At 48.4% G+C, this 25,104-nt stretch overlaps 1 protein-coding gene across 4 annotated transcripts in view; it reads right to left on the reverse strand.

Moving 5' to 3' along the window:
• Positions 1-25,104, reverse strand: part of LOC104872897 — a 501,420-nt gene that overhangs the window by 254,328 nt on the left and 221,988 nt on the right. For all 4 annotated transcript variants that reach the window (XR_004516037.1, XR_004516035.1, XR_004516036.1 and 1 more), the window contains one exon: positions 9,575-9,701. Coding sequence is in view for 1 of the 4 variants with exons in the window: in XM_033760898.1 (XP_033616789.1) it covers positions 9,575-9,701 (127 nt within the window). In the remaining 3 variants the exon portion in view is untranslated. The remainder of the gene's footprint in view (positions 1-9,574; positions 9,702-25,104) is intronic.

Consider the following 25,104-nt stretch of genomic DNA (forward strand, 5'->3'; position numbering starts at 1 on the left):
AGGCACCCATAGCTGACAAATATAGGGGAGCGAGAATGCATGAGGAGTCTTGGAGAAAGAGGAAGAAACCCAGTGGCAAAGGAGAAACGCATCCTTGGAAAATGTCAATGCTACGAGGCTCTCAAGAGTGGTTTCATACAACTCCAGCACTTTATCAATTAAAGCACCTCCCACAGTTCCTGCTACAGTTGGGATAAGGAAAGAGGAAAGAGATCAGGGCATGGAAAGGGGTTAGCACTCAGGTAGGTGCGCTGGTGCTGAGACAGGAGGCACAGTCCCAGCCACCAAGGAAACCTAGGATGCTTCAGGACAGAGACCACAAGGAACAAAAGCCTGTGGGCTCCATGGTCTGGGTGCAGTTTTTTAAACTGCCTTTGAGACATGGAAACTTGCACATTTTATTTCACATCATCATATTTCTATACCTTAATGATTCCTCAGCCCTGTAGCTAAACTCTTGAGTACTTCTACAGTTCAAACATTCCCTTTCTGCTTGCCATTTTTTGGGTCTAAAATAAACATATGCCCTGAAGATAAAGGAAGAAATCCCAAGCTTTGTCTAATTATATATTAATAGCACAAAAATGCAGAAGCTGAGGGCATGTTAAGAAAAAATAAGTGCAAAGGAAAATACTGTTAGAGAGCATGGGTGTGAAAATACTATTAGAGGCTGTTTTAGGGTCTTGACTACTACACACAGAGGCACCCATTTTCCAGGACTCAATTTCCCTACTTGTACCAAGGTGAGAGGGAGGGTAGAGTTGGGTGGCTCTTCCAACTCTGCCATCTTTCAGTTCCTTGATCTCAGACCATGAGTACCATGAGCTCCCAGCAAGCTAATGCCCTTCCTCCTGAATGTAGGACTCTGGTTGGTCCCCTACATGCTTTGTGGTAGACTCTTAGATTTTTCTTTATCCCAAGGTAACTGTGCTTGCTTTGGATCCCCCCTCCCCATGGGCCTTCCCTGGTTGCTCCTGCCCCACTCCCTCACACCAGCTTCCTATGCTTGGTCAGCAAGGCTCTCTGGAATACCAGAGACCTACAGACAGAAGCCAAAGTCCTGCCCTGCTCCATGGACTCTGACCTTGGAACTCCTCGGTCAGGAATCTCTCCTCTCCTCCAAAGCGTTAGAAGCTGAAAGATAGTGTCATATTATTGTGATGGTAAATGGGAGTAATGCATGTGGAAATGTTTTACAAACCAGAGAACACTCCATACATGCGGCACCCAGGACAATAACGGACAAGTGCCATTATTTGTCCAAGACAGTAATGGACGAGGACCTCACCACAGAACAAAATTGGCAAAAAGTTATTTTTGAGTTACTAGATAGCATGAACAAGGGATAGTGAGGCCTAAGAGACAGAGTGAGCAGGGTGCACATTGTCACTGCTCAGCTGGCTCAGTCTCTTAGTTGGGGAGATGGAGTCTAAGGGATAAGGGGTTCACAGCACTGGAAAAGTTGCAGAGAGAAAGAGAGCTGGACAGCACCAGGGAGCAAGGATCAGGAGCAAATTCAGCTGTGTGTGAACTTGAGGAAACCTACGAGGATTCTAGTTAAGTGCGACTCAAGAGGGCCAGAGGGAAGGGGCCAGGGCCAGGAGCCACTTGGAACACAGATGTGCCTCCCAGTTTGATGGGGTGGGGTTGGGGGGTATTCCTGATTCACAGCAAAAAGAAGCTTGATAAATTGATAAATTTAAAACTCCTGCCCTCACAGAGACACTTCTAAGAAAATGAAAAGACAACTCACAGAGAGAAAATATCTGCAAATCATACCTCCATGAAATAACTGGTAGCCAGGCTATAGAAATCATAAAGCTGGACAATAAAGAGACAAAGGCCAACGTAAAGACTGAAAATGTGAGCCAGCCACTTCACCAAAGAAGGCATGCAGATTGCTAAAAAAGTTATGAAAAGATGTTTGGCACCCTTAGTCACTATGAAAATGCAAATTAAGAACTACACAATATGACAACTCCACATACCTAATAGAAGGCTAAAATTTAAAACAAAATACACCAGGCAACACCAAATGCAGGAGAGCATGTGGACCTGAAGCGCTCTTGTTCATGGCTAGTCTTACTGCTAATGGAGCGATTGTTTTGAAACACTTCCTACACAGGTTATATGTGTACCTACACGAGAGCAAGCAACCCCACTCCAGATTCCAGCTATTTACCAATGTTTATGTGAATGTTCATAAAATCTTCATTCTTGATCACCACAGAAAAAACAACTGAGGTGGTCATCAACAGCAAAGCAGGAGGAAACTGCAGGGTGCCCAAGCAATGCAACGTTGCTGGGCACCTCAGGGGTAGTGCAGGTGGCAAATGGTGATCTGGAATGAGTTTGCTAAGGGGAAAAGTCAGACCCCAAAGGCTATGTACATGTGGCTGCTTTTATGTGACCTTCTACAAGAGATAGAGCTTGGGGGCTGGGGATTTAACTCAGTGGCCCTGTGTCTGCCTTGAAAGAACAAGGTCCTGAGTTCAAACCCTGGTACCAAAAAGAAAAAAAAAAAAGAGCTAGAAGTGAAAAGCAGATCTGTGGCTGATGGAAACTGGGGAGGAGAGAAGTTTCTAAAGCAGCCCCCAGACCACAACAGGAAGATTGTGCAATTGCTCTGTGGGCCTACGATGGTGCCTATGTGACTGTGCGTTTGGCTTGTAGAACCATACATCACAGCATGAACTTGACAGTATCTTCATCTGAAAAACATCAGCCATGGTATCAGCAGCCCTAGGATGGAGTGCTGTGTGTGACAGAGGACTCTAACAAGATTATAAAAGCATGACATGACCTTACTGAGAAGAGCAGGTGGAAAAAAGCACCAGCCTGTGTCACCTGGGAACACAGTGATTGACTGGCTCCTGTGAGTCTCACAGTGAGGAGACTGTCCATAAACACTTTTCTCTAGGACTTCCCTCAATTCTCACAGGAATACAGCTAGTGGCTCTGAAACAAGATGTGTCCTAGAGTCAAACATATGCAGAAATAAAGGTATACAATGAGAGCTAGATATTCACCATTAGGGACCAAAGTTACTGATAAGCAAGAACAGGGCAGCATAGATCTGCAGGGCTGGTTTTAGCCCAAGGTGGTGGTATGGACCCATATTTATTGTCATTCATACACAGATAGTGTATATCCAGCATGGACCACTGAGAGGTCCCAGAAACAGGGTTATTCCATTTCAAGCAGCACCCAAAACTTAGGTCTTGGCTTCTAAAAGCCATTACCAGACTCCCCAGAGAACCAATGACTTTAGGGTGGCAGCAGTGGAAATATTGGCTGCACCCATATTCTAGGGCCAACGAATGTGCAGTGCCAGATAGCTAGCTACACAGACAGGAAGAGGTGAGCCAGGTCAAGTGGGCACTGAATGCAGTCAGCCTGGGAGGGCTCCAAGAAGCCAAGACTAGAACAATTTGAGCAATAGAATATGCAATTAGCATATTATTGGATGAAAACATAAAGTACAAAATAACCATCCAATCCATATTGACATAAATAAGTGGCTAAATAAATAAATAAGGGCAGGGGGCTCCCTATAACCAACACAGAAGGAATGAAAGCATGGAAAATCACAGTCCAGGGGGGATGGGTTGCTTTCATCGTGGCCATTCCAGAGAATGTGGAATAGGGAATCTGGCTTTCAGAAGGAAGGTCTTTGTAGAGACTCAAAGTACTTAGCCCCAGATATTCATCAATTATTGTGGTTCTCAAAATGGTGGGAGATGATGTGCCACCCCCAGGCCTCCAGGCCCGACCTGCTGCCCCAAGAGAACCCAGAATTGAGTCAAAGATATCACAGTCACAAGAAACAAGCATGAGGAGACCAAGAAAAATGATAACCAGGTGCCCTGCAACATCCTGGACCAGACTGGTGACAGGCATGACATGTGTGGGAAGGATGATACCTAGCTTGAGTCTGAGAGTCCATCTCTAGTTCCAGTAGTGTCCATGTATGCAAAATGGTCACAGAGGGACAGGTTAGCAGAGTCCTGCCTGTGCTTGTTAGCAGAGTCATGTTCACACCTGCAAGACCCACAAGGCCTCAGCTACTTGTCATACACAGATGTTCTCCCACACCAGGGCACTCTGCACATTTCAGGCATCAGCTTCTCCAACCTACCCTTCCGTCACCCAGTGGTAGACGGGACTGGTCCCCAAGGGCAGTGAGAATGCAACTGAAGTCACTGAGTCCTAGCACTCTCTTTGACATTACCTGGGTCCCTCACAGCCGAGGTCAGACCTGGACAGATGGTGTCTGCACTATAGGGACAGGAACACAAAAAGTGAGACTGGCACACATGGGACCTGCACTCCACCACTCACTAAATATGGACAGCAGCCCAGCAGAGCCCTTGTGAAAGAGAACAGGGCCTGCCTATTCCTAAGGGCCAGTGTGAGCTGTAGATGCTGTCACTACTGACTCTTGGCTGGGCACTAAGCCACAGCCTGCTTCCTCCACATTGATGAGCCAATGTGGACCAGAAACCCACAGGTCCCTGGACCCAGGACCCCGGTATGAAACACCCCAGGTGACACATGGGAGCCACCATGGCCTTATGTCCCAGTGCAGCAGCAGAGTGTCAGTCTCTGTGGAGCTTTGTCAAGGATTCCACCAGGTAAAGCAAAGCTGCCACTCTACCCCCATGGCCAGAGGCAGCCAGGTCCTGGAGCAGTGACAGGGACTGTGCAGGTTTGGCTTTGCTCCATCTACTACTATTCTGCTTTCTACCACAGCCACCATAGGAAACATCTTAAACCCACCTGAGAGATGAGGAGACTGCAACCCAGGGTGCCTTAACCTGGGAGACACAGAAAGATGTTATCTCCACTCCTCATCACTTTCCTCATAGTGCATTTCCAAAAGGTGTCAGACCAGACAGGTCTGACAAGCCTCGCATGAGCATCTCTGTGGAGTGCCAAGCAAGGTCCTGAAAAGTTCTATAAGTAGCAGTTGCATTCATCTTTGCTTCAGGAGTCTTCCAACCTATCAGCTTGTTACAGTGACATCACTGGCATCACAGGGACCCACATGGGGTATCAACACAGCCAACCCTGCTGTGGCACTCACTATCCAGCTGCTGAGCTGAGAACCACCTGTTAATGCTGCTGGAAGATCAGAGCTACAGGTTTTTTCCTGAACTCCACCTTGCATTTTAGAAAGTGTGACTTTGAAACTGCCAGGTGAGCAGACACAGTGGCCTGAGCCTCCTCTAGATCCCCCATTATCCTTTTCTGAAAGCCCATCTTCATCTAGTGACCACATCTTGGCCTCCCTTATCCCCCTGTGCCTCTGCCTGCTCTGTCAGATGCGTGCGTGTGTGTGTGTGTATGCCAGCACATGTGTGCAATTTATTTTTAATAGCAAAGCACAAAGGGACACAACAGAGTGGACATCTTTCTTAATCTGGCACCCCAAACTCAGTCCCTGAAAAGACCCTTCAACTCCTATTCCAGGGCCTTGTGTTTCCAGGGACCCATCTGTCACTCAAAAGAATAGCTTTCACTTTGTCTTCCCCTCTCCTCTGGATTGTTTCCTCATTGACTCACACGTAGGACTTATGATTTCAGTTCAGAGATGCCAAGAGTGAGCAAGCACATCATTACCATTCTTCATAAAGAAGAAAGCTGGGAACTGCACATCAGAGACCTGGATTGAACCTACCAGAGAGCAGATATCATGGGACACCACATACCCTGAGATTTGGGGAAAGGCAGGTGACTGCAGGAGAAGCAAGGGCCAAGAATGTTTCCTGGGCAGGTGAAGACACTGAGCTAAATTTCCTAGTAAACTGTGAAAGACAAAGTGTGGGTTGCCATGACAGAGTGAGCCTGGGGACTGCAGGAGTAAGGAGGTTTGCTCCTTCTTACAGAATTTTCTCCTACAAACTCCATCAAGTACCTTGAGATTTTTCTGAAAATCCTCCCCATGATCTTGTAGGTCAGGGCAACAGCAGCCATCACTGAAAACATACTCAAATTCATCTCTCTTGACTCCCTACGTGGAAAAAAACTTAATGCATAGGAGAAATAGCCAAAAAAACAGCACACTGCAGTTGGGAGAAGAATCAAAATCCCCAGTCCTGTATTGTACAGGAGCACATGCCACACACTGAGGCCCGAACTGAGCCAGTGGAAGAGCAAGAGGACCTCACCCCAAGCCCCAGATGCAGGGCCTGCCATAGAGAGGGCTAATAAGAGCACCCAAGAGGTTCTCCCCTACCTCTGCCACCAGGCAAATGGCATTCAGTAAGTGAGAGAGGGATAAATCTGGGACCCATGAACAAAGCAGGTCCTCTCAAAGAGCATTGTGAAAGGGTGGCCCAAGGCTGGAGTCAAGGACAGGAGGAGTGGGGTGAGACACTGAGAGGACAGTCCTGGAGAATCAGCTGTGCAATGAAGCAGGGGTTATCACTCACGTAGGAACTGGAAGCCTGTGGCACACGAAGCCAGCAGTCACCAGAAATCTCATGGCCAGTCCAGTTTCTGACAAGACTGACATAGTCCATCACACCGAAAGCCTAAGGTTGTGCTCATCTCCAAGCATAGGAAACATTCATCTTTGTACCCACTGCCCTAAACAATACGTCCAGTTTCCAACAAAAAGAATGACACATAATCCACTCTTAAAGGACACAGAAATAGTCAGAGACAGACACAAGCTCACTCAGGTATTTAAGATAACTATGACTCATATGCTAAAAGTTCTACTGGAAAAAGTATATACAACCTGCAAAATCAGATGGTAATTTCAGCACACAGACGAAATGCTAGAAATAGAAAACGTTGCTACACACATGAATGCCTTTGAGGACTCACTGGTAAACTTGACATAGTCAAGAAAAGACCAGTGGACATGAAGATATATCTATAGAAATTTCTCAAACTGGAAAACGGAGAAAAGGGGGCATGGAAAGGAAGAAACAGGACACAGCATCCATGAGCTATGGGACAATGTAAAAGGGACTAACGTGTGCATAATTGGAATTCCATAAGAGGAAGTAAAGAGAAAGGGGACAAAGAAATATTTTAAACAAGGATGACCAAGAATTATTTTTCATTAATGAAAGAAAACACAACCACAGATTTAAGAAGCTCAGAAGCCAGATAAACTATCCACCTGTTCACCACAACCATCATCAACATACTAAAATTTCTGAATACCAAAAATATCTTAATGTAGCAGCACCTCAGTTCATGAATGCTTTTGTTTGTAAACAATTTGGTTTGCAAACAGAAGTGTTTGGCAAAATTTTGCTTGCTTGTGAACTCTGCATCAGGTGACCAACATGACCATGGCCATCTTTCCTGCATGAACACAAACATGGCTACCTTTTCCAGAATCATGGAACAAATTAAGTTCATGAAATGAGGTACCACTGTGCCAAAAACAAACAAACAAAACTTGAAACTTGCCAGAGGGGAAAAACACATTCTATACAGAGAAACAGAGATAAGAATTACAGTAGATTTCTTTCCAGAAGCTGTGTGTGTAAGGAGACAGTGGAGTGGCATCTTAGAAGCAATGAAAAGAAGAAAGAGAAGTTCCAAGCCTCAAATCTTCAGCATAAATGTCAAAGACAGAATCAGCCTTTATGTAACAACTGGAGAAAGCTGAACTCTGACTGGATATTTGATAATATTAAAGAAATATTGTTAATTTTTCATGTGTATATTGCTAGTTTTCTAGAAGTTTTAAGCAGTCATTATTTTTTAGACGTATTAAAATTTTATGGAACACATTATTTGACTTGTGGGTTGGAGTAGGTAGTATAGATGAACCCAAAAGTGAGCGTTGTTAACAGTGAGGAATGATTTATATGGAGGTTCACTATTTACACTCCCTATTTTTAAACAGATTTGAAATTTTTTATAATAAAATTAATGGAGTTAAAAAAATAGGTTAAACTTTCTTGCAAATAAAACCCAAGGAAATCCATTGCTAACAGATCTATCTCCATGAAATGTGAGAAATTCTTTGGGCAGAAAGAGTATAGGGTATTTCAGAAGGTGTAGATAACAGAAGAAACAAAAGGCATTAGAAATGAAATTTTTTATATTGAGTATTTTTTATTAAGTTTTTTGGTACATTTTAGATATACAATATGATGACATTCATCATTGGGAATTTGTACCTGTACATGATATATCTGGGTTCTTATTTTTCCCCATTCCCCTACCCTCCCTATGAAAGTAAAAGAAAATTCATTTTTCCTTGGTTTTAATTGATGTAAAATAGAGGTCAACAAGCTTTTCCTTCAAGAGGCAGACAGTGAAGGTGTTAGGTCTTTCGGGCCAGATCACAAAGTTGTCATCCACTCCACACTCAGCCTCACCACACCAACACAAACAGGCATGGGAATAAAGTTTGATTTGCAAAAACAGACTGCTGGCCAAAGTTTGCTGACCCCTTTCTCTAAAAGATAAGTACATAAGAAAAATACTAAAAATGTTTAATGTGTTTGCATATTTTTTCTCGAGTGTATTGGTACTTTTAAGGTATTCAGTACAGTTACATTCATCACTGGGATCTTGTACCTTTACATAATCCATCTTGGGTCTTATTTTATTCCCCATACCCCTGCTCTCCTTTCACCCCCTCCACCCTTCCCTATTTGCAAAGACTTTGTTTGAATTTTTTCCTTTTCTCATATTTTTTCTTTCTCTTATTACCTTTCCCCTACCCTTCCCACTTCCCCTTCTCCTTTAGCCCTTTTCTTCCTATTTCACACTATCAATTATACAATTTGAACCTTATTTATGCTTTTATGCATTTTAAAAGTAAAATAGCAGCATAAAAAGTGGAAAAGAATACTGGAAATACACTGTCTTTATGCTGCCTATGAAGTCCTGTGATGTTTGCAAGGTAGGCTCAGATCACTTTAGGATATATATGGTAAATCTTAGGATATGCACTAGTAATTTTTAAAGGAATAGTAATAAGCCAAGCACAATTAGACATGCCTGTGATTCCAGTACCTTGTGAGGCTGAGGCAGGAGAATCACAAATTTGAGCCCCTCCTGGGCAACCTAGAGTCTTAATGAGATCTTGACTCAAAATTAAAAAATAAGAAAATAAAAACAGCCTCCAGATGTAGTTCAGTATGAAAGCTCTGGATTCAGTCTCTAATCTCTCTAATATATGGGCAGGGGTAAAGGTGGAGAAGAGAAAGGAGAAACTAAGATTGGAAAATAAATCAATTAAGAGGATAAAATGAAATTTTAAAAATACTCAAACTAAGAAAAGTCTAAAGCAAGGGGAAAAATAAAGTACAAGTGAAACAAAGAGGAAACAGCTAATAAGATGGCAGATTTTAATCCATCCTGTAGTCACTTTAGCTGCAAAGTCTAAACCCAGAGTTAAAATACAAAGAGTGTCAGTCAGGTTGGATCTTAAAAAGCAAGAACCAATTATGTTCTGCCTATAAAATATAAAGATTTACCTCAGGAGAAGAGTGGAGGCAGACACCAGGCCAGCACTCATTAAAAGGAAGCTGAAGGAGCTAATTAGCATCAAAGTAGAGTTGCCAGCAAGGAACCAGAGACAGAAGGATGTTACCTGTTGGAAGAGCGGTCCAGGCACAGGTGTACATGCCTTGCAGCAAACCTTAAACATGGGCAGCTGAAGCAGAAGGAACTGAGGGGGGAGATCCACAATTCTGCTGGAGATGTCAACACTTCTCTGCCTATAATTGATAGGACAAGTAGACAGAAAATCAGTGAGAACGTATGAGTCGAAACGATGCCATCAACAGACCAGACCTAATTGACAATGATAGAACACTCCATCAACTCTGCAGGGTGCATGTTCTTCTCAGGGCACAGAACACTCACCAAGATGGACAGTGCCTGAGCCGTAAAACACACCTTGACAGATTAAAATGAAGAGACATCATAAATGTTCTCGGATCATAACGAAATTAAACCAGAGATTAAAGCACATGGGTTCATGGCCAAGGGTCGTGTGAGCCCATCAGGGGGTGCAGAGCAGGAGAGGGCTCCCATGGAATTCACAGCTGGACGCATGAGCCTCAGGGTGAACAGACATCCTGTGTATATTTGGAGGTGGGAATTGTGGCAAGGATTTCTAGTAGCATGTTTGGATCCATGGAAGATGCAGGCCCACAAAGCCAGAAGGTTACAGCCTAATAACAAACCATCCTCAGCAGAAATGGATCTGCTTAGGCTGAGCCCAGAAGGCAGAGGCCACAGCCAGGTACATAGCGGGAAGCCCCAGGCCTCATGGTCCTACCACTGTTGCACCTGCATCCCATTTGCTCACACCTGTGGCCACCTAAAGACTTCCATTGGCTCAACTGAAGAAGAAGGAAACTGGGTGGGTAGCTTGGTGTGTGGATACAAGCCGCACCACAGCCCTCCTGGGATGACTTTGAAAGATGGTGGCAAGGTAAGGTCACCCAGTAGGAAAAGCATTGAGCAGTACAACTGTCCCTCCACTTTGGGAGGAAAACAAAATGGCCTGAGACTCAAGGCACACAGATATTTGGGCAGGGAAGCATCCTAGTTGGCTTGTCAGGAGCCTGGAAGGGTAAAGACCTGGAGAGCTGAGGACCAGGAGGCCTGGGTAGAGGCACAGGGTGGCAGAATGGAGGTGGGCATGAATCTGATAATGTTTGCGTCATATTTCCATGTCCAGCAGGGTATGTCCACCATGGAGGTGCTCTAAACAACCAAATGGGCTTAATGGGGAGGGCAGGCATTGCTGACCAGCTCTGTCACTGACCATCCAGCTAACTTGTTGGGCAAGTGAATTAAGTGAACAAGAGGAAAGGTGGGGGCCCAGAAGTGTATTCTCTTCCTGCCAGCAGTACAGGGCAGAGTGGAGCCAGCAGTGTGACCCTTCTCAAGAAAACCAGCTGCAGTCAAGCAGCCACCTTGGGCCGCTCCATTCCCAGGAGGGCTAGTGGTTCATTCTCCCAGGCAGAGGTTCTAGAAGTGGGTTTGTCTTTCCCACACCCCACTATGCTGCAGCACAGCCTAAAGGTCCTGAGGTTTGCCCCTCAACCCTAGTTCAGATGCCCCTTCTTCCATCAGATCAGACCAGGAAACCACTTGACAGCAAAGGAGGTAGGGTGGCCATGGCCATATGTTCCTTCAGCCACATCACATGCACGCCACACAGAATCACCAGCCAATGGATCAAGGCGGCTGCCTGGGGGAGGACTTGTCCTCAGGGTGGGAGGCAGCATGGAGTAGGGTGCTGCCCCGGGTACAGCATGTGCCCTGAATTAGACTCCTATGCATACAGGCATTGAGTAGGATGACACCTAGGATCCAGGTGAGAGTGAGGCCACTACTTTCCACTGCTCCCCACAGGATCCTACAGGATTTGCCCTTTTTGTCCCTGCAATTCTGGGCTGTATAGAGTAAGAGGTCCTGGTCCCCAGAGGGGCCAGACCAACAGGCACAAAATGTATCCCAAAGAGTTATAAACCCCACTACTGCTTGGGAACTTGGGACTCCTTGATGAGGGGGTCATCAGACAAGAGAGGGATCCCCATCTTGGTGGAGGATAGCCCTGTCAGCAGGTAGAGGTGGGGATGCTGTGTATGGTGATGGTATCTGTGGAGTCTGGGTGACCTGCAGGATGCTTCACAATAGCCCCTTGTCCAGTTGCAGCTGGAAAAGAATGGCCCTAGCTCCCCTTTCGTGAGCACAGCAGGGTGGGGGTCCACAGTAGAGATCTGAGACACGTCACTGGGTAGTCACCGATGCATGCAGAGGCAGCCTGAAAGTGGAAGGAAGGGGTCAGTACCAACAGTGATCCTGAAGCAAACCACCAGGGACTCAGCTACTGCTATGTGTCAGGGCCAAGTCCCTGTTCAATGGGATGACTGTGCTACTTGGAATGGTCAGGGACCACCATGGCAACACAGAAGGCTGGGACAACAAACCAACTCCTGAGTGCAATAAACTGTTCTCCTTGGAAGCATGGTGTATAGCTTCCCTGCCTTTGGGCTTTTCCAACAGACCCCTCATGAGACCCTGATAAAACCATAAAAGCAGAACTGTTTATATAAGTTGAGGGAATTGTCACCAAGAAAAAACCTAAGTGAACCCTCTAGACTTATTTGCTCTTAGTTGACTTGAAAGAGCACTAACTTTGGAAGTCACACAGCTAGGTAGTATGTTGTTAGCACCCCACTAGCTTTGCTGTAGATGACATCTCTGATGAGTAGACTATGATAACAGTTGCCTAGGTTATTTTGGAGGATCTGAAGGCCACTTTGGAGAATACTGGCTCTTCCCTTGATCCTCACATGTCTGAAAGGTGTCTGAAACAGTATAAAGAAGCATGCATCTGTGTCTTCCTGTTGTGTCCTGTTGTGTCTTTGCTGCCTTAACCTTTAGGTCAGGGTCTTCTCTGCTCTGTGTGAACACATGTGTCTGTCCATTGGAGCTGATCTGTGTTTTCTTTGTCTTCCTCTCTTCTCTCCTTTCCTATCCCACTCTTGCACTTTCCTAGCAGCCCTATCACAAGATCCTGATTGAACCACAAAGCCAGTATGTTTGCCCAGAACAATGGCTCCAACTGCAAGAATAACTCAGCCAGGGCTGGGGATTTGGCTCAGTGGTTCTGACACCTGCCTCGCAAGTGCAAGGGCCTGAGTTTGATCCCTGGTACCCCCGCAAAAAAGAATAACTCATCCAATTCCCAGGACAAGTTCACTGTGATCATCCACTGCTCTGAGTCTTGCACAAGAAATTACATCTTCTGGAATTGGGCCCTGCCCAGTGGAGACTTGCTGGACTTTAACCCACCCTAGGCCAGGGAATCAGTAGAAACTTGCTGTTCCCTTTGCTCTAAAGCAGCTGATCCCTCTCTTGATCAGGATCAGTGCTGCTTCCCTTCAGCTGAGATCCCTCTCCAATAGAGCACCACCTGTGCAAATGTATATTTGCTTGGTCTCATTTCCATTGTTTCCATTCCAAAAAATGCCATCCAGTAGCACTATTGCCCAAAACACGGCACCTGAGGTCTTGATCATGCTCATATCTTGGAGAATGAATGAATGAATGAATGAATGTGGCTTAGTCCGCTCTCATAAGTATAACTTCAGGGATCACACAGCTGACAGGACTCTGGGAATGTGCTGAGCCACCCATCATTTGCAGAGCACAGGCTAGAAATGATTGCAGGGATTAAATCCAAGCCCTCCATTTGCCAGCTGTGTGACCTCGGGCCAGTTAATAAGTCTCTCTGCCTCAGTTTCTCCAGTTGGCCATTGACAGGGTTAAAGTTGGTGTGTGCATAGGCAATGATGCCAGGCACTTAATAAGCACTATTGTTATTACTTCTTATCATTTCGTTGACCAGGAACTGAGAACCAGAGAAGTCCAGGCTTGGGACCAGGGGATGTCAAGGCTGAGATTGTAGAACATTGGAGTAGAAGGTGACATTGGCCCCGAGGCCTCATGCATCCAGTGTAGGCAATTGGCTGTGAATTTACTTGTTAAAATCCATCACCTTGGCACTTGTGATGGTACATTTCCTTGTGTATAAATATCACCTCTGTAAACTGCTTTGATACAGAGGAGACCAGGATCCAGACATTCCAGAACTGGGGGACAGGTTTCAATTATTCCACTGGTTCACCTCCATCTCCAGATGCTGCTCCTCATACCTCCCTTCACCTTCCACCCTTATCCTGTCTGCACACCAGCAACTTTCACAAATAAGTTACAAAGATGCCTGAGACAGCTCCACGGCCTGACAGAACCCAGGGGAGAGAGCCACTGAGACCCAGCAGCACTGTGCCCTCCAGTGTGTATCCTGTCCCTCACAGACCAGGGTACCAGGGGTCCTGACCTCATGTCATGTCTGTGTAGGTGACATTTCCAGGTGCCAGGCAGTGCCTCTGCTTCCTCTACTGCCTGAACCTCTGCAGGTGCCACTCCCCACTGTGAGTTAGAAAGACCAGGGTCCAGAGTGGGTCCAGAGCTGCTAGAGACACTGCCTGGTCCCAGGCATCTCAGTTCCAGAGGGCCATGTTCTCCTGGGAGAAATGAACACAGATAACCACAGCATAGGCCAGACTGTGGCTGTCCCACAGGACACTGGTGACATAGCTGCACACATGCTGGGTGGGGGCCAGAGCAAATCAGGGAAGAAGAGACCAGTAAAAATGACTGTGAGAAAGAGCGCAAAGATGGAAAATTGTTGTTCTGGCCAAATCTGAGAAGGATATCTGGACATCTGGGTCAAGTGACCCTCAGTGTGGAAGCGGAGCCAGAGTGGGGAGTCCCCTCAGGATGTGGATTCCCAGAGGGGCCCAGGAAGGAAGGTCACTATACCCAGTGCAGCCAACCACACTCCTGCCACCATGCTGACCATCTCTGGGCATCTGATCATAAGGAGCGGGTCGCCTCATCAACAGCACTCCTTAATTAAGCAGTAATTGGCTCTCTAAAGACATTTATTGACTTCAAGTGTCTATGTAATCAGATGTGTCTCACATAGTTGTAAAGGCTCGTTAATTTTTTTAATAATTAAGTGGCACTTAATGAAATAGGAATAATTGTCCAACCTTGTCCACATGAAACCCTTCTTGGACATGTGACTTGATGGGCCTCAAAGCTGTCATAGCTCTTTCACCCACCCTGGGGCCCAGATGGAGGGCAAGCAGGCTGTGTCCTGCAGAGATGCCTGAGATTCACCTGCCTCACCTCAGTGTCATATGCAGGTGGATGAGGACAAAAGGCAGGGACTCTCCCAACAGGCAGAGCAAACAAGCACAGGAGTGATGTGGGATCTGGTCCCTGGCCCAAAGCTCTTCTGGCCTTCCTTTCTCAGATAGTATCGCAGATGCTGCTCATGCAGGATGCTGATACCACCATGCCTCTGATCCTCACCTCAGTCCTATGTGGGAAAAAATGAGGCACAACAGCATGAGGTAACTTTACTCAGTGACAAGGCTGGGAGGGGTCAGTGCCAGGATGCACAATTGCATATAAGAACACCTGCACACATGTACATACACAAACACATACCTACACACACACTTGCACAGATGTATGCAGGCACACTCAGACGCATGCACATCCAATACCAGCACACTTACCCACCCACACCCATGCATGACCATATACCTGTGCCAACACACACAGCCCTGCACACTTGCACACCTACACACTTGTACACCCGCTCACCTGCACACTTGCATACTCACACCCAGGTCAGTGACGAAGAGCCCACCTTGGAATGGGGCATGCTGCAGGACCCTTTAGTAAGAGGTAGCAGAAGGAACTTGAATCTGCACAGATGTGATTGCTTGGGCCCAGCCCATGGGGAGGCCAGAAGCGCTGTTGTGCTGATTTGAGAGTGGGTGAGGAAAGGCACAGACCCCTCCCCACCTGTGACCATAGGGTATTGTGTAGCAAGTGGCCTTGTGTCTCCATGGAGGAGACCCCTACCTTGCTGTCCATGGCTGCCATGAGGACTAGATAAGATGTGTGTATAAAGTGTCTGGTGCATAGTGGGCTGCAATTAGCATGCTCTGAAATGGGATGAAGTCTGGGCCAAGAGGGCCATGTCCATGTGGGCCACTGGAGCCAGGGATCATTCTGCTCTGCTGCAATGTCATGTCCTCCTCTGGGTGCGCATTTTAACTCAGGAGCAAGTCGCATCCCATCCTGGGCCCCATAGCAGTGACCATCATCTACCCACCACGCTGTTCCAGTAGGAAGTGCCTGGGGCACAAGGGCTATCCCTAAAACACACCCCTATCAAAGAAGCATCAAGGTTTCCTGGATTCATTGGATATGTTCAGCAGGTGCCCCAGGGAGGCAATGGCATGGCCTAGAGTCCCTGCTTTCAGAGAAGAGAATCCCTCCAGAGAGGTGAGATCACACTTCTGGCTCTTTCTGCAGCTCGTACTCCTTAGGGGAGCTGGAAACCCCCTAGAGATTGTGGAGTCCTTTCCAGCTCAGGGTCTGCTGGCTTTCAGGCTCCTGCCTCTGCTCCTAGGGGCACCCAGGTGGGTGGCCAGAGGTCCTGACTATCAGCCCTGCTCTGTGACCCGGGTTTGCCAACCCACCAGCTGATGTTTACTCTCCCCTGAGAAATGGTGGTGGCTGTGGGCAGAGGCTGCAGCTAAGGCACAGAGTAGTGGCATGGCAGTGCCTCTGGGATAGGGTCCTTTGGGGACAGACCAGGAAGCCCTCCAATGCACACAAGTGGCCCCAGAAAGGAGCCCCAAATAGATGTGAGCAACAACCAGCCAGTTGTGGAAAACAAACTGCAACCATGAGAACTCCATCCTCACTGGCTTTTGGAGCACTTACCACCAACTCCAAATCATTTCCAATTGTCCCACCCTAATTGTGAGGGCACTCTGCAATTAGATGCACAAACGACAGATGGGACCCACACAGAAGTCCAAAATGCGGGTGCAAAAATCACACCTGCCAGCACCTACTATGCCAACTGCACAAGATATTGGATGGGGGAAACACACACTGTGGACCCCCTAGTGGCTGGCAACCAAGCCAGGATTGGAACCCACACCAGTGCCCTTTCCAATAAACATTCCCTGGCTCTGGCAGCAACGCCCCATGTCCATAATTAAGTGACAGCATGTCTGTGGTCTGGCAGGGCTCCCATCAAAATAAGCAGGACTCGCAGACAAAACAAGCAAATCACTGCACCCAGTGCAAGCCAGGAGGGTGGGACTCCCTGTTTTAGGCAGGAACTGTGCACATGCCATGGCCTGCACAAGTACTCACAAGTTAATGGCATGCAAGCCACCAGGCTAGCAAGGCCAGACTCCGTGACAAGGACCAGGAGGTACAGACCTTTTCTGGGTGGCCCTCCAGACATGCAGAGGGGCAGCTTTTGGCCCAGGATCATACTGCCCTCGAGCGGCTGGGTGATCCAGCCATGGAAGATCTGGCATGAAGGACCCATGGCATTCTGTGCAGGCCCTCACAGAGAACTGTTTCTCCATAAGTGACTGCTTTGTAGCCTGAGCTTGAGACTCAGTCTAGAAATCAGGAGACCTGGGTTCAAATCCCACTTCCTTTTAGTTCCTGGGCTGAGCCCTAATTTCCTGAGGGAAGCTTAGAGGCCCCTGACCCACCATGCCATGCTAGAGAGCATGGGAGTATGCTCTGTGGATGGTGGGGAGCTGGCCAATTGGCAGGGTTGCCATGACTCTCTCTGTAGCCCTGGGGCACCATCCACCTGCTCATGGAAATGAGCCTTGCAAATCTCCACCTACTATCCACCCATCAGACCTTCCTCTCCCAGACCTGGGACTCCACACGAAGACGTGTCATTGCCTGCAGCTGCCATCCTTGTGGGTCAGGAGGAAGCAGTCTAAAAGCCCAGCGATTCATGCTCAGCATCTGGGAGGAGCTCCTGAGCTCAGTAGTCAGACAGGTTCCTGTCCAAAGAGAGGCAAGTCTATCTCTGGTCACAGAGAGAGGACGGCTTCATGAAGGAGGTGCTCCCTGAAAGGACTCCCAAAATATGAGCTTGAAGAGCAGGACTAGCACAGAAGGGCAAAGACTAGCATGTTGGGGCTATGAGACCCCTGCTGAGGCCACTGGCCAGGATGCTGACCTTTGCCTGTCCCAAACACCAGCAAAGCAGTCTCAGCTGTGGCTGTGGTTTCTTCCTCTTTCCAATTGGCCTGAAGCCCAATCATCACCAAGCCACCAAAGCACACCTCTGGCCTCCACCTCTGAACCTCTGCCAGGCAGCTGGGTGGACAAAGAGCAGTGGGCCAAGGGCTGAGCATAATGCAGCCTGGTTATTACCTGGTTATTATGGCATGGTTATTACATGTGGCCTTACCTTCTTTGGTATGGGCTGCTGCCACTGGCCAGAAAAAAGTTCACCTTCCACCCTAGTCACATTGGTGAAGGGCCTGGGATCCTAGCTCTGGTTAAGTCTGAGCCTCATTTTAAGAAAACCCATGAAAGCAAAGCTTCAAAACGGTGGTGTGTCAGTGAGGTCCACCAGATACTATGTTGCCTATTGTGCCCGCTCAGGGTCCTATGAGGCAGTAGCTGCCCTTCACCCATTTTACAGATGGAGAAACTGAGATCTCAGGCTTAGTCACCAGCCTGCCTCAGGTCTCTGTGAGCAGCAGATGGCAGTACAGGCCTAGAGCCCTGGTCTAATGGTGAACAAAACCTCACCATCATAAAGCTGCTATGTCCCTGTGATGAGCACAATGGGGTGCTGAGCAAGGCCTGAGGCTTCAGGGGATGCCCCTGCCCCCACATCCTGCTGCTTCCCTATCCCACTGCCATTGGGCCCTACATGGACCATGGCATTTGGAAGACCCTGAAATCCATGCTTCTCACATGGTGTGGATCACTGGACAGCTCTCAGTGTACCATGTCTGTGGATCACCAGGGTGATGAGTGCCTATCCAAGCAGTCACCTCCCCGCATCAGGCTCTGACATGGCAGGGTGGGATGGGTGCCATACACAGCATCAGTGGGCACATTACCTGTGGTGGAAGTGAAATGAGCTGGGTGAGTCTCATATTTGGAAAGGACATGCCACATGATGCCGTGACATGATCCTTCCTCTGCTAGAGGTGCCAAGTCTCAGAAAGGGAACATAAAAGGACCAGGTCACCTGCTGGCCAACAGCTGGGCTGCTCCAATTCCAGCAGAATAAGGAGAGCCCTCAGGGCAGGAAACACTGCACACTATGACCTTTGCCTGTGGCTCCAAACAGCCACCTCCACACCACCCCTCCTCAGTGATGGCCATCACTAATCACCCATCATTCCAACTGTCACTTACCTGACAGATGCATCCTGAAGTCTTTTCCCTTGGGCAGGCTCTGTGTTTCATGGGCAGAAGGCACAGATGTGGCACAGGATGGGGCAGATGGGTGGACAATTAATCCCACTCATTGGGTGGGAAAAACACACCAGGTCTCAAAGGACAGTCTTGATTTCCAGAGGATGGGAAGCACCATTCCCTTTTCCTCCCACTTCCCAGGGTCTGTGGCCACCAGGGTCCAGACAGAGTGGGTAGTCTTAGGCCCCAATGTTCCTTGTCAGTCGCATCACCCCTAGCTGGCAGCAACCTATGACCAGCACTGATTCAGACTCTGGACCTGAACCTGGAGGGAGCTGAAGGGTGGGTCTATCATAATAGAGCAACTCAAAGCCAGGTGGCTGCTGGCTACTGGCACAGGGTGCCTGACAGTGACAGTGAGGCCAGGACTTGGGAGCAGAAGATATGGGAGGAGTCAAGGCCAAGAAGTGAGAAGCAGCCAACCTCCCTGCCTACCAAGCACAAAGCCTGCCATGGCTCCATGCCCAGATCCCTTGGACCCTAGAAGCCAGCCTCAGACCAGCCCGTCATCTGTCTCCTCATCCATACATGAAGACTAGCCTGAGGCACTGTCCAGTTCTCAGGGTTTTATGATAACCAAATCAACTCAGAGAAGCAGACACACACAAGGGCAGGTAAGGTTGGAGAGATGGGGCCAGTCCCTGGGGAAAGGTGGGTGTGAGCATCAGCCTGGTCTAATGCCCCTGTCAGCAGACAACCAGAAGCCACTCTCTTGCTTCTCCCCAGTTTGGGGCAAGGCCTGTGGCTGTCTGAACTGGAGCCTGATTTGCTTTTCTTTGTGAATGGGAGCATCCATGGGGCCCACTGCTTCTCTTCAGGATGGTGTGAGGTGATGTGGTACCGTCTGAGTCTTACCTTGGGAGCAGAACCACTGTCCTTCCCTGTCTCTTCCTCCACACAGCTGGGTGGCAACTTGGGCTGTTTTGGAGTCTCTGCTCAAGGTCTGTCCTTGCCCTCGATGGCCATTCATATGTGGGTTCTCCATCATGTCCACAAGAGCCCTAGCCTGACAATGCACCTGCAGACCACACTTTCTCCCCTTGTGTTGGAAATCCAGCTGCTTTAGTGACAGTTCACCACCCAGAAGGACCTCATCACTTCAGAAGCACCAGCACTGTCCACCAGGCTCTCTAGTCTTCACTACTTCCACTGCCAGAAGCCTCATTCCTGTCCACGAGGTGGGTGAGAGGAGCCCAGAGACCTAGTGCCCTTGGCAGGGTGCAGACCTTCCCCATTCTTCCCTCAAGGCCTCTATTCACTCATTTTTAAGGTCATCCTCCTAGACCTTATGCTTTCTATTTCTACAACAATCTATTACTCTAAGGAAACCAGGCCTGTGTTTCTCTTCCTGCTATGTGATCCTAACTTCACAAAATCAGCTTTCTGTTATTAAGTTCTGTTTGTTTCCTTTCAGCACAAGCGGGCTCTCAGGCCAAACTCCCTGAGCTCTGCGACCTCGGGTAGACCCCTTGGCTTCTTTGTGCTTCAGAAATAAACTGAGAGTAGTACTAGTGCCTCGGTAGTTAATCACTTAGGATCATCAAGAGCACAAAAGGAGGAAGGATCCACAGTTCCCAAAGACAGTACGGCACACTCCTGCCCATCCTCCAGCAGCACTGGGAGAGAGTGGAAGTCGCAGGCTGCTCGTTCATGCGATGACCTCCCCAAAGGGCCGACCCTGTGCCAGATTTTGCAGTGATATGAGATGAATCAAACATTGATCTTGCAGAAAGATGAATACCCAGGAAATTGGAGAAGAAAATAAATATGAAGCAGACCAACACTGAACATATTCAATAGGAAACATGATGCTGGGGGTACTCAGGAGAGATCGATGCTGGCTTGATTGCAATGGGTGGCAACTAGGAGGCTTATGGAACATAAGTTTGGGCCAAGAAGGATGGAGTGTTTGGATCCTGCAACTCTACCACAGGCATGCGGGTACTAGAGGTCTCTTGATGGTGGGCAACAATCCCATGCTCTGACCTTGAAGAGAAGATCATAATTGCTCCTTCAAGTACTCGGCCACACTGGGGAGGGATGGGGACTCTAAAAATCACAGAGGTGAAGACTAGGGGGCCTGTTAGAAGAAAGAAATAGTGTAGGAGTAGATCTGATGGTGGAAAACACTTGCCGGTCCCCTTTCTGGGTTAATTCCTGCTGCTCCCTCCTCCCCACACTGGGAAGCATCTCTATAACCTTTCCCCACCCAACCTAATGTGTTTGCTTGGAACTTGGTTCAAGGCACTCCATAAGGGCATACAGAGGACATAAAGAAAGCAGGCCAGAGCCAAAATATGCCAGTGACCTGCAGTCCAACAATAGCCCATGCAGTTGGAAAGAGGTCCTCCCCAGGAGGACCTACCTCTGCCACCTTCTGCAAGAAGTACAGCTGCCAGCTATGAGGGGACCCATGGTGGCCTGGGCTGGAGATACTGTGGGGCAACTCCTGCCATGCATGGTGGGATCAGCACCACAGAGCGTGCTGCACACCGCTTCAGGGCAGAGGCCTTTGCTCTCCTGTAACCAGGCCCTTGGAAGTGCAGCTACAGAAGTCCCACAGAAGCAGGCTGGAGGTCCAGACTCAAGAACCAGAGGTTACAGCTCACGCCTAGGTCCTGGAGAGACCACAGTGCACTGGCCTGTGCTCCATGGATGAGGTTTTCTGGGACTCTGGATGGCAGGCTGGTCAGAGATTACAGGCAGTGTGGTGCCCTGCCAGCAGGGCCCAGCGGTGGCTTGAAAACATAACCCAGGTATCCCCCAACCACCATTCTGATTCTCAGGTGGCTCTGTCCTCTCCTCTCAGGGATCTTCCTGGCCCCAGATGTCCCCTGCCTGATCTCAAGGCATGCACAGGAATGTCCCAGGCACCAGGTGTGGACTAGCATTTCCCTTTTAGTCACTGTTTCCAGAGTCAATCAAACTGAACCAGCCAGCTCCCACACCACATGGCATTGCTGGGAGTAGAAATTTCTTTTTTTTTTTCCTTTTTTTCCCCATTAAGTTTATTGGTACATTTAAAGAAAGCAGTACAGTTACATTTATCACTGGGATCTTGTACCTTTACATGACAGATCTTGGTTCTCATTTTTTCCCCATACCCCTGCCCTCCCTTCACCCCCTCCATCCTCCCCTATTTATGAAGACTTTGTTTCCATTTTTCACATTTTTTTCTCTTCCCCTACTTCCTTTCCCCTCCCCTTCCCACTTCCCCTTTAGCCATTTTCTTCCTATTTCACACTCCCAATTAGCATCCTCCCCTATTTATGAAGACTTTGTTTCCATTTTTTCCTTTTTTCACATTTTTTTCTCTTCCCCTATTTCCTTTCCCCTCCCCTTCCCACTTCCCCTTTAGCCATTTTCTTCCTATTTCACACTCCCAATTATACCATTTGAACCTTATTTACACTGTTAGTTTTTCACAACAGAGAAACTATTCAGTGTTTACATGTGTGTCCTATTTATTTCACTTAAGAGTATGGCCTCAATGTGCATCCACTTATTTATAAATGTCTCTAGTTTCTCATTCTTTATGGCTGAGTAGTACTCCATTTTATAGAAAAACCACATCTTCTTTATCCAATCTCCAGTTGATGGGCATTTGGATTATTTCCAAGTTTTAGCTATTACAAACTGTGCCACTATAAACATGGGTTCACATATATCTCTGTGGTATGATTTCTTTAATTCTTTTGGAAAAATACCCAACGGAGGGATAGCTGGGTTAAATGGGAACGGCCTAGTTCTCTGAGGTAACTCCATACTGATTTTCACAGTGGTTGCACCAGTCTGCACTCCCACAAAAAGGGTTCCTTTGGGAGTAGAAATTTCTGTCATGGGCAGTCCTGACCTTCCCATCAGACATCAGGGACCATGTGTCTGTGGGTTCTGTGGGACTGTGGGCCCATCCTCAGGAAAGCAGGGTTTTCCCAGGGAGGCTAGGTGATACCAAGAAAGAATCTCACCTTCCTCACCCCCTAGAGATCTGAGCAGAGACAAGAGTATCTCACCCATCAGACCAGCATGTCAGAGGATGTGGCATCTCCTTTTGTCCAGCAGGTCAGGAGCTGTGTCCCCCACCAGACAGATGATGTCCCCATGTCAGGAACTGTGTCTCCCACCACAGGGATGAAGTCCACAGGTCAGGGGTCATATCTTCTTAGTCTAGCCAATGTTACCTCCTAAGAGGGCACCCAGGCCCTTCTCTCCCTCAGAGCCAGGCTCCTCCTGAAGGGGTGACAGTGTGTGTCATGGACTGGAAAACAGGTGGGACAGTCTCCGCTAAATGCTGGCCCAGACAGTCCCCTGGCTCTCAGGGACTGATATGAAGAGGTGAGTGACACAGGCAGCCCAGCACTCTAGAGGAGTCAGTGATATTTCTTTCTAAAGAAGTACGCACTGCTCTCAGGATGAATGGAAATGGTGCCATTTGTTTTTGTCTCTGAGCAATAGCAAGTAAGTCCATTCCTCACTAGTGGTACCCTGAAAAATAACAGAGTGGCTGAGTGGGATGCTTGCTACCAACAGAACATTCCCACATTCCCACACTCCCGGCTTCTGAAGTAGGACCAGGCAGAGCAGCCCCTCCCGTCCAGGTCCCTTCCCCCTTGGTCCATCTGCTTAGTACTCTTGAGAAGCCCAGGGATAAGCAGAGCCACCTTCAACCACGCCAACACTGAAGATGACAAAGCCACTTTGCCCCAGCCCTCCTTTGGGTAAAGTGAGGCTCTGAGCAATGGTTTTGAAAGAATGAGGAGTAAGATTCCCAAGGTCTCCCTGGCTCATCTAAACACCCCAATGCTGGGGAGCCTCCCACAATGTTTCCCATAGGTGTGACCTTGACTCTATAGACCTGTCACATCCTCTGGTATGACTCTAGTCCAAAGATCCAAGAGACATACGCAGGTCACCAGCAAGGCCACTCTGGACTCCAGCACATCTCTGTGCTGTGAAAGGAAGCATCCACCTGCCCTACCACTGTCCTCTCACACTGTGTTTGGAGCCCCAGCGGTCTTGAGCCAGAACCTCCTGGCCTCCATAGCCATGGGGAAGTTCAGAGCTGTGTTCTTCTCACCTCCCTGGTCTTCCTCCCACACTATAAAGATGTTACAGTATTGATCGCTGAATACAAAGCTTCTGGCTCCATTTATCACTGCCCACAGCTGGCGAGCATACAATTATCAGTGCCACTGACTGGCTTCAGGTCAGAGCACAGCCCAGGTGCCCAGACCCTCTGGGATCAGTTAGGGCCCAGGGGAAGAGAGTCACTGTTTGGAGATAGTCATCTTGTGCCAACTCAAAACTCACAGACATAATGGCATGGTCCCCACTGTGGCCCTGAAGGTTAGTGGAGCACCCATAAGTGGGAGAGGCTGAGTGCTCAGGATGATCAAAAGCTTGTTGGTGCAGCTGGGACCAAGATGATGGCAGACCTCTTGCTGCCTAGGCTCCCCATCCTCAACTGTCCATGCTGCATTCTATGTTTCGTCTAGGGACCAGCCACAGGCGATTTGCCTGCTGGGGCCACCTTTTGTCACCTGCCTATCTATGCAGACCTCTGCAGGGCAGTGCCTGGTTCTATCACCCTGGTCACCCATGCCCCACCCAGTGTCTGTAGTGTGCAGAGGCTCCACAGCTGCAAATGAAATGGCAGGAGCTGCCTACACCTCAGGGGAATGGGCAGAGGGAGCACCCAGGTGAGGATGCAGCCCTAGTCTGCCTGCCCTCTGCGAGCCCACAGCTAGAGCCAGCCTTCACTGTGCAGCCAGAGTGTGGCCAAGTGACAGGCTGCCTGCTGGCTGTCACCTTGGGCTGGTTACTTAAGTCCACCTGTGCCTGAGTTTTCTCACCTGAAAAATGGACCTACTGCATCTTCTGTAGTTGTGGCAGGAGCAACAGAACCACCTCACAGCTTTACTGGCCTTCTGTGCACGAAGTGACCTGAGCTCATCACACCCCTCACATGGCAGCTCACTGCCTATGGACAGAGATGTACCCTGCTGGTCCAGTGTACCTGCACGTGGCTTGCTGGGCCTTCACCTGGAAACACAGTTGTCCTTTTGCAGGTCCCACAGGCAGGGCAGGCTCCCCAGCCTCCAGACCGGGCACCTCCCATGTGCCTCCCTGACCTCTACCACTGCTTCTCTCCTTCTCTACCTGCCAACAGGCTCAGCCACGGTGCCTGTCAGCAATGTGCAAGTGCCTGTGGTCCATGACCAGGTCCCAGCCACAGGCCTATCTAGC

The sequence above is a fragment of the Fukomys damarensis genome, unplaced genomic scaffold, assembly GCF_012274545.1.
Source record: "Fukomys damarensis isolate Sample0158 unplaced genomic scaffold, DMR_v1.0_HiC HiC_scaffold_5, whole genome shotgun sequence".
Classification (NCBI taxonomy): domain Eukaryota; kingdom Metazoa; phylum Chordata; class Mammalia; order Rodentia; family Bathyergidae; genus Fukomys; species Fukomys damarensis.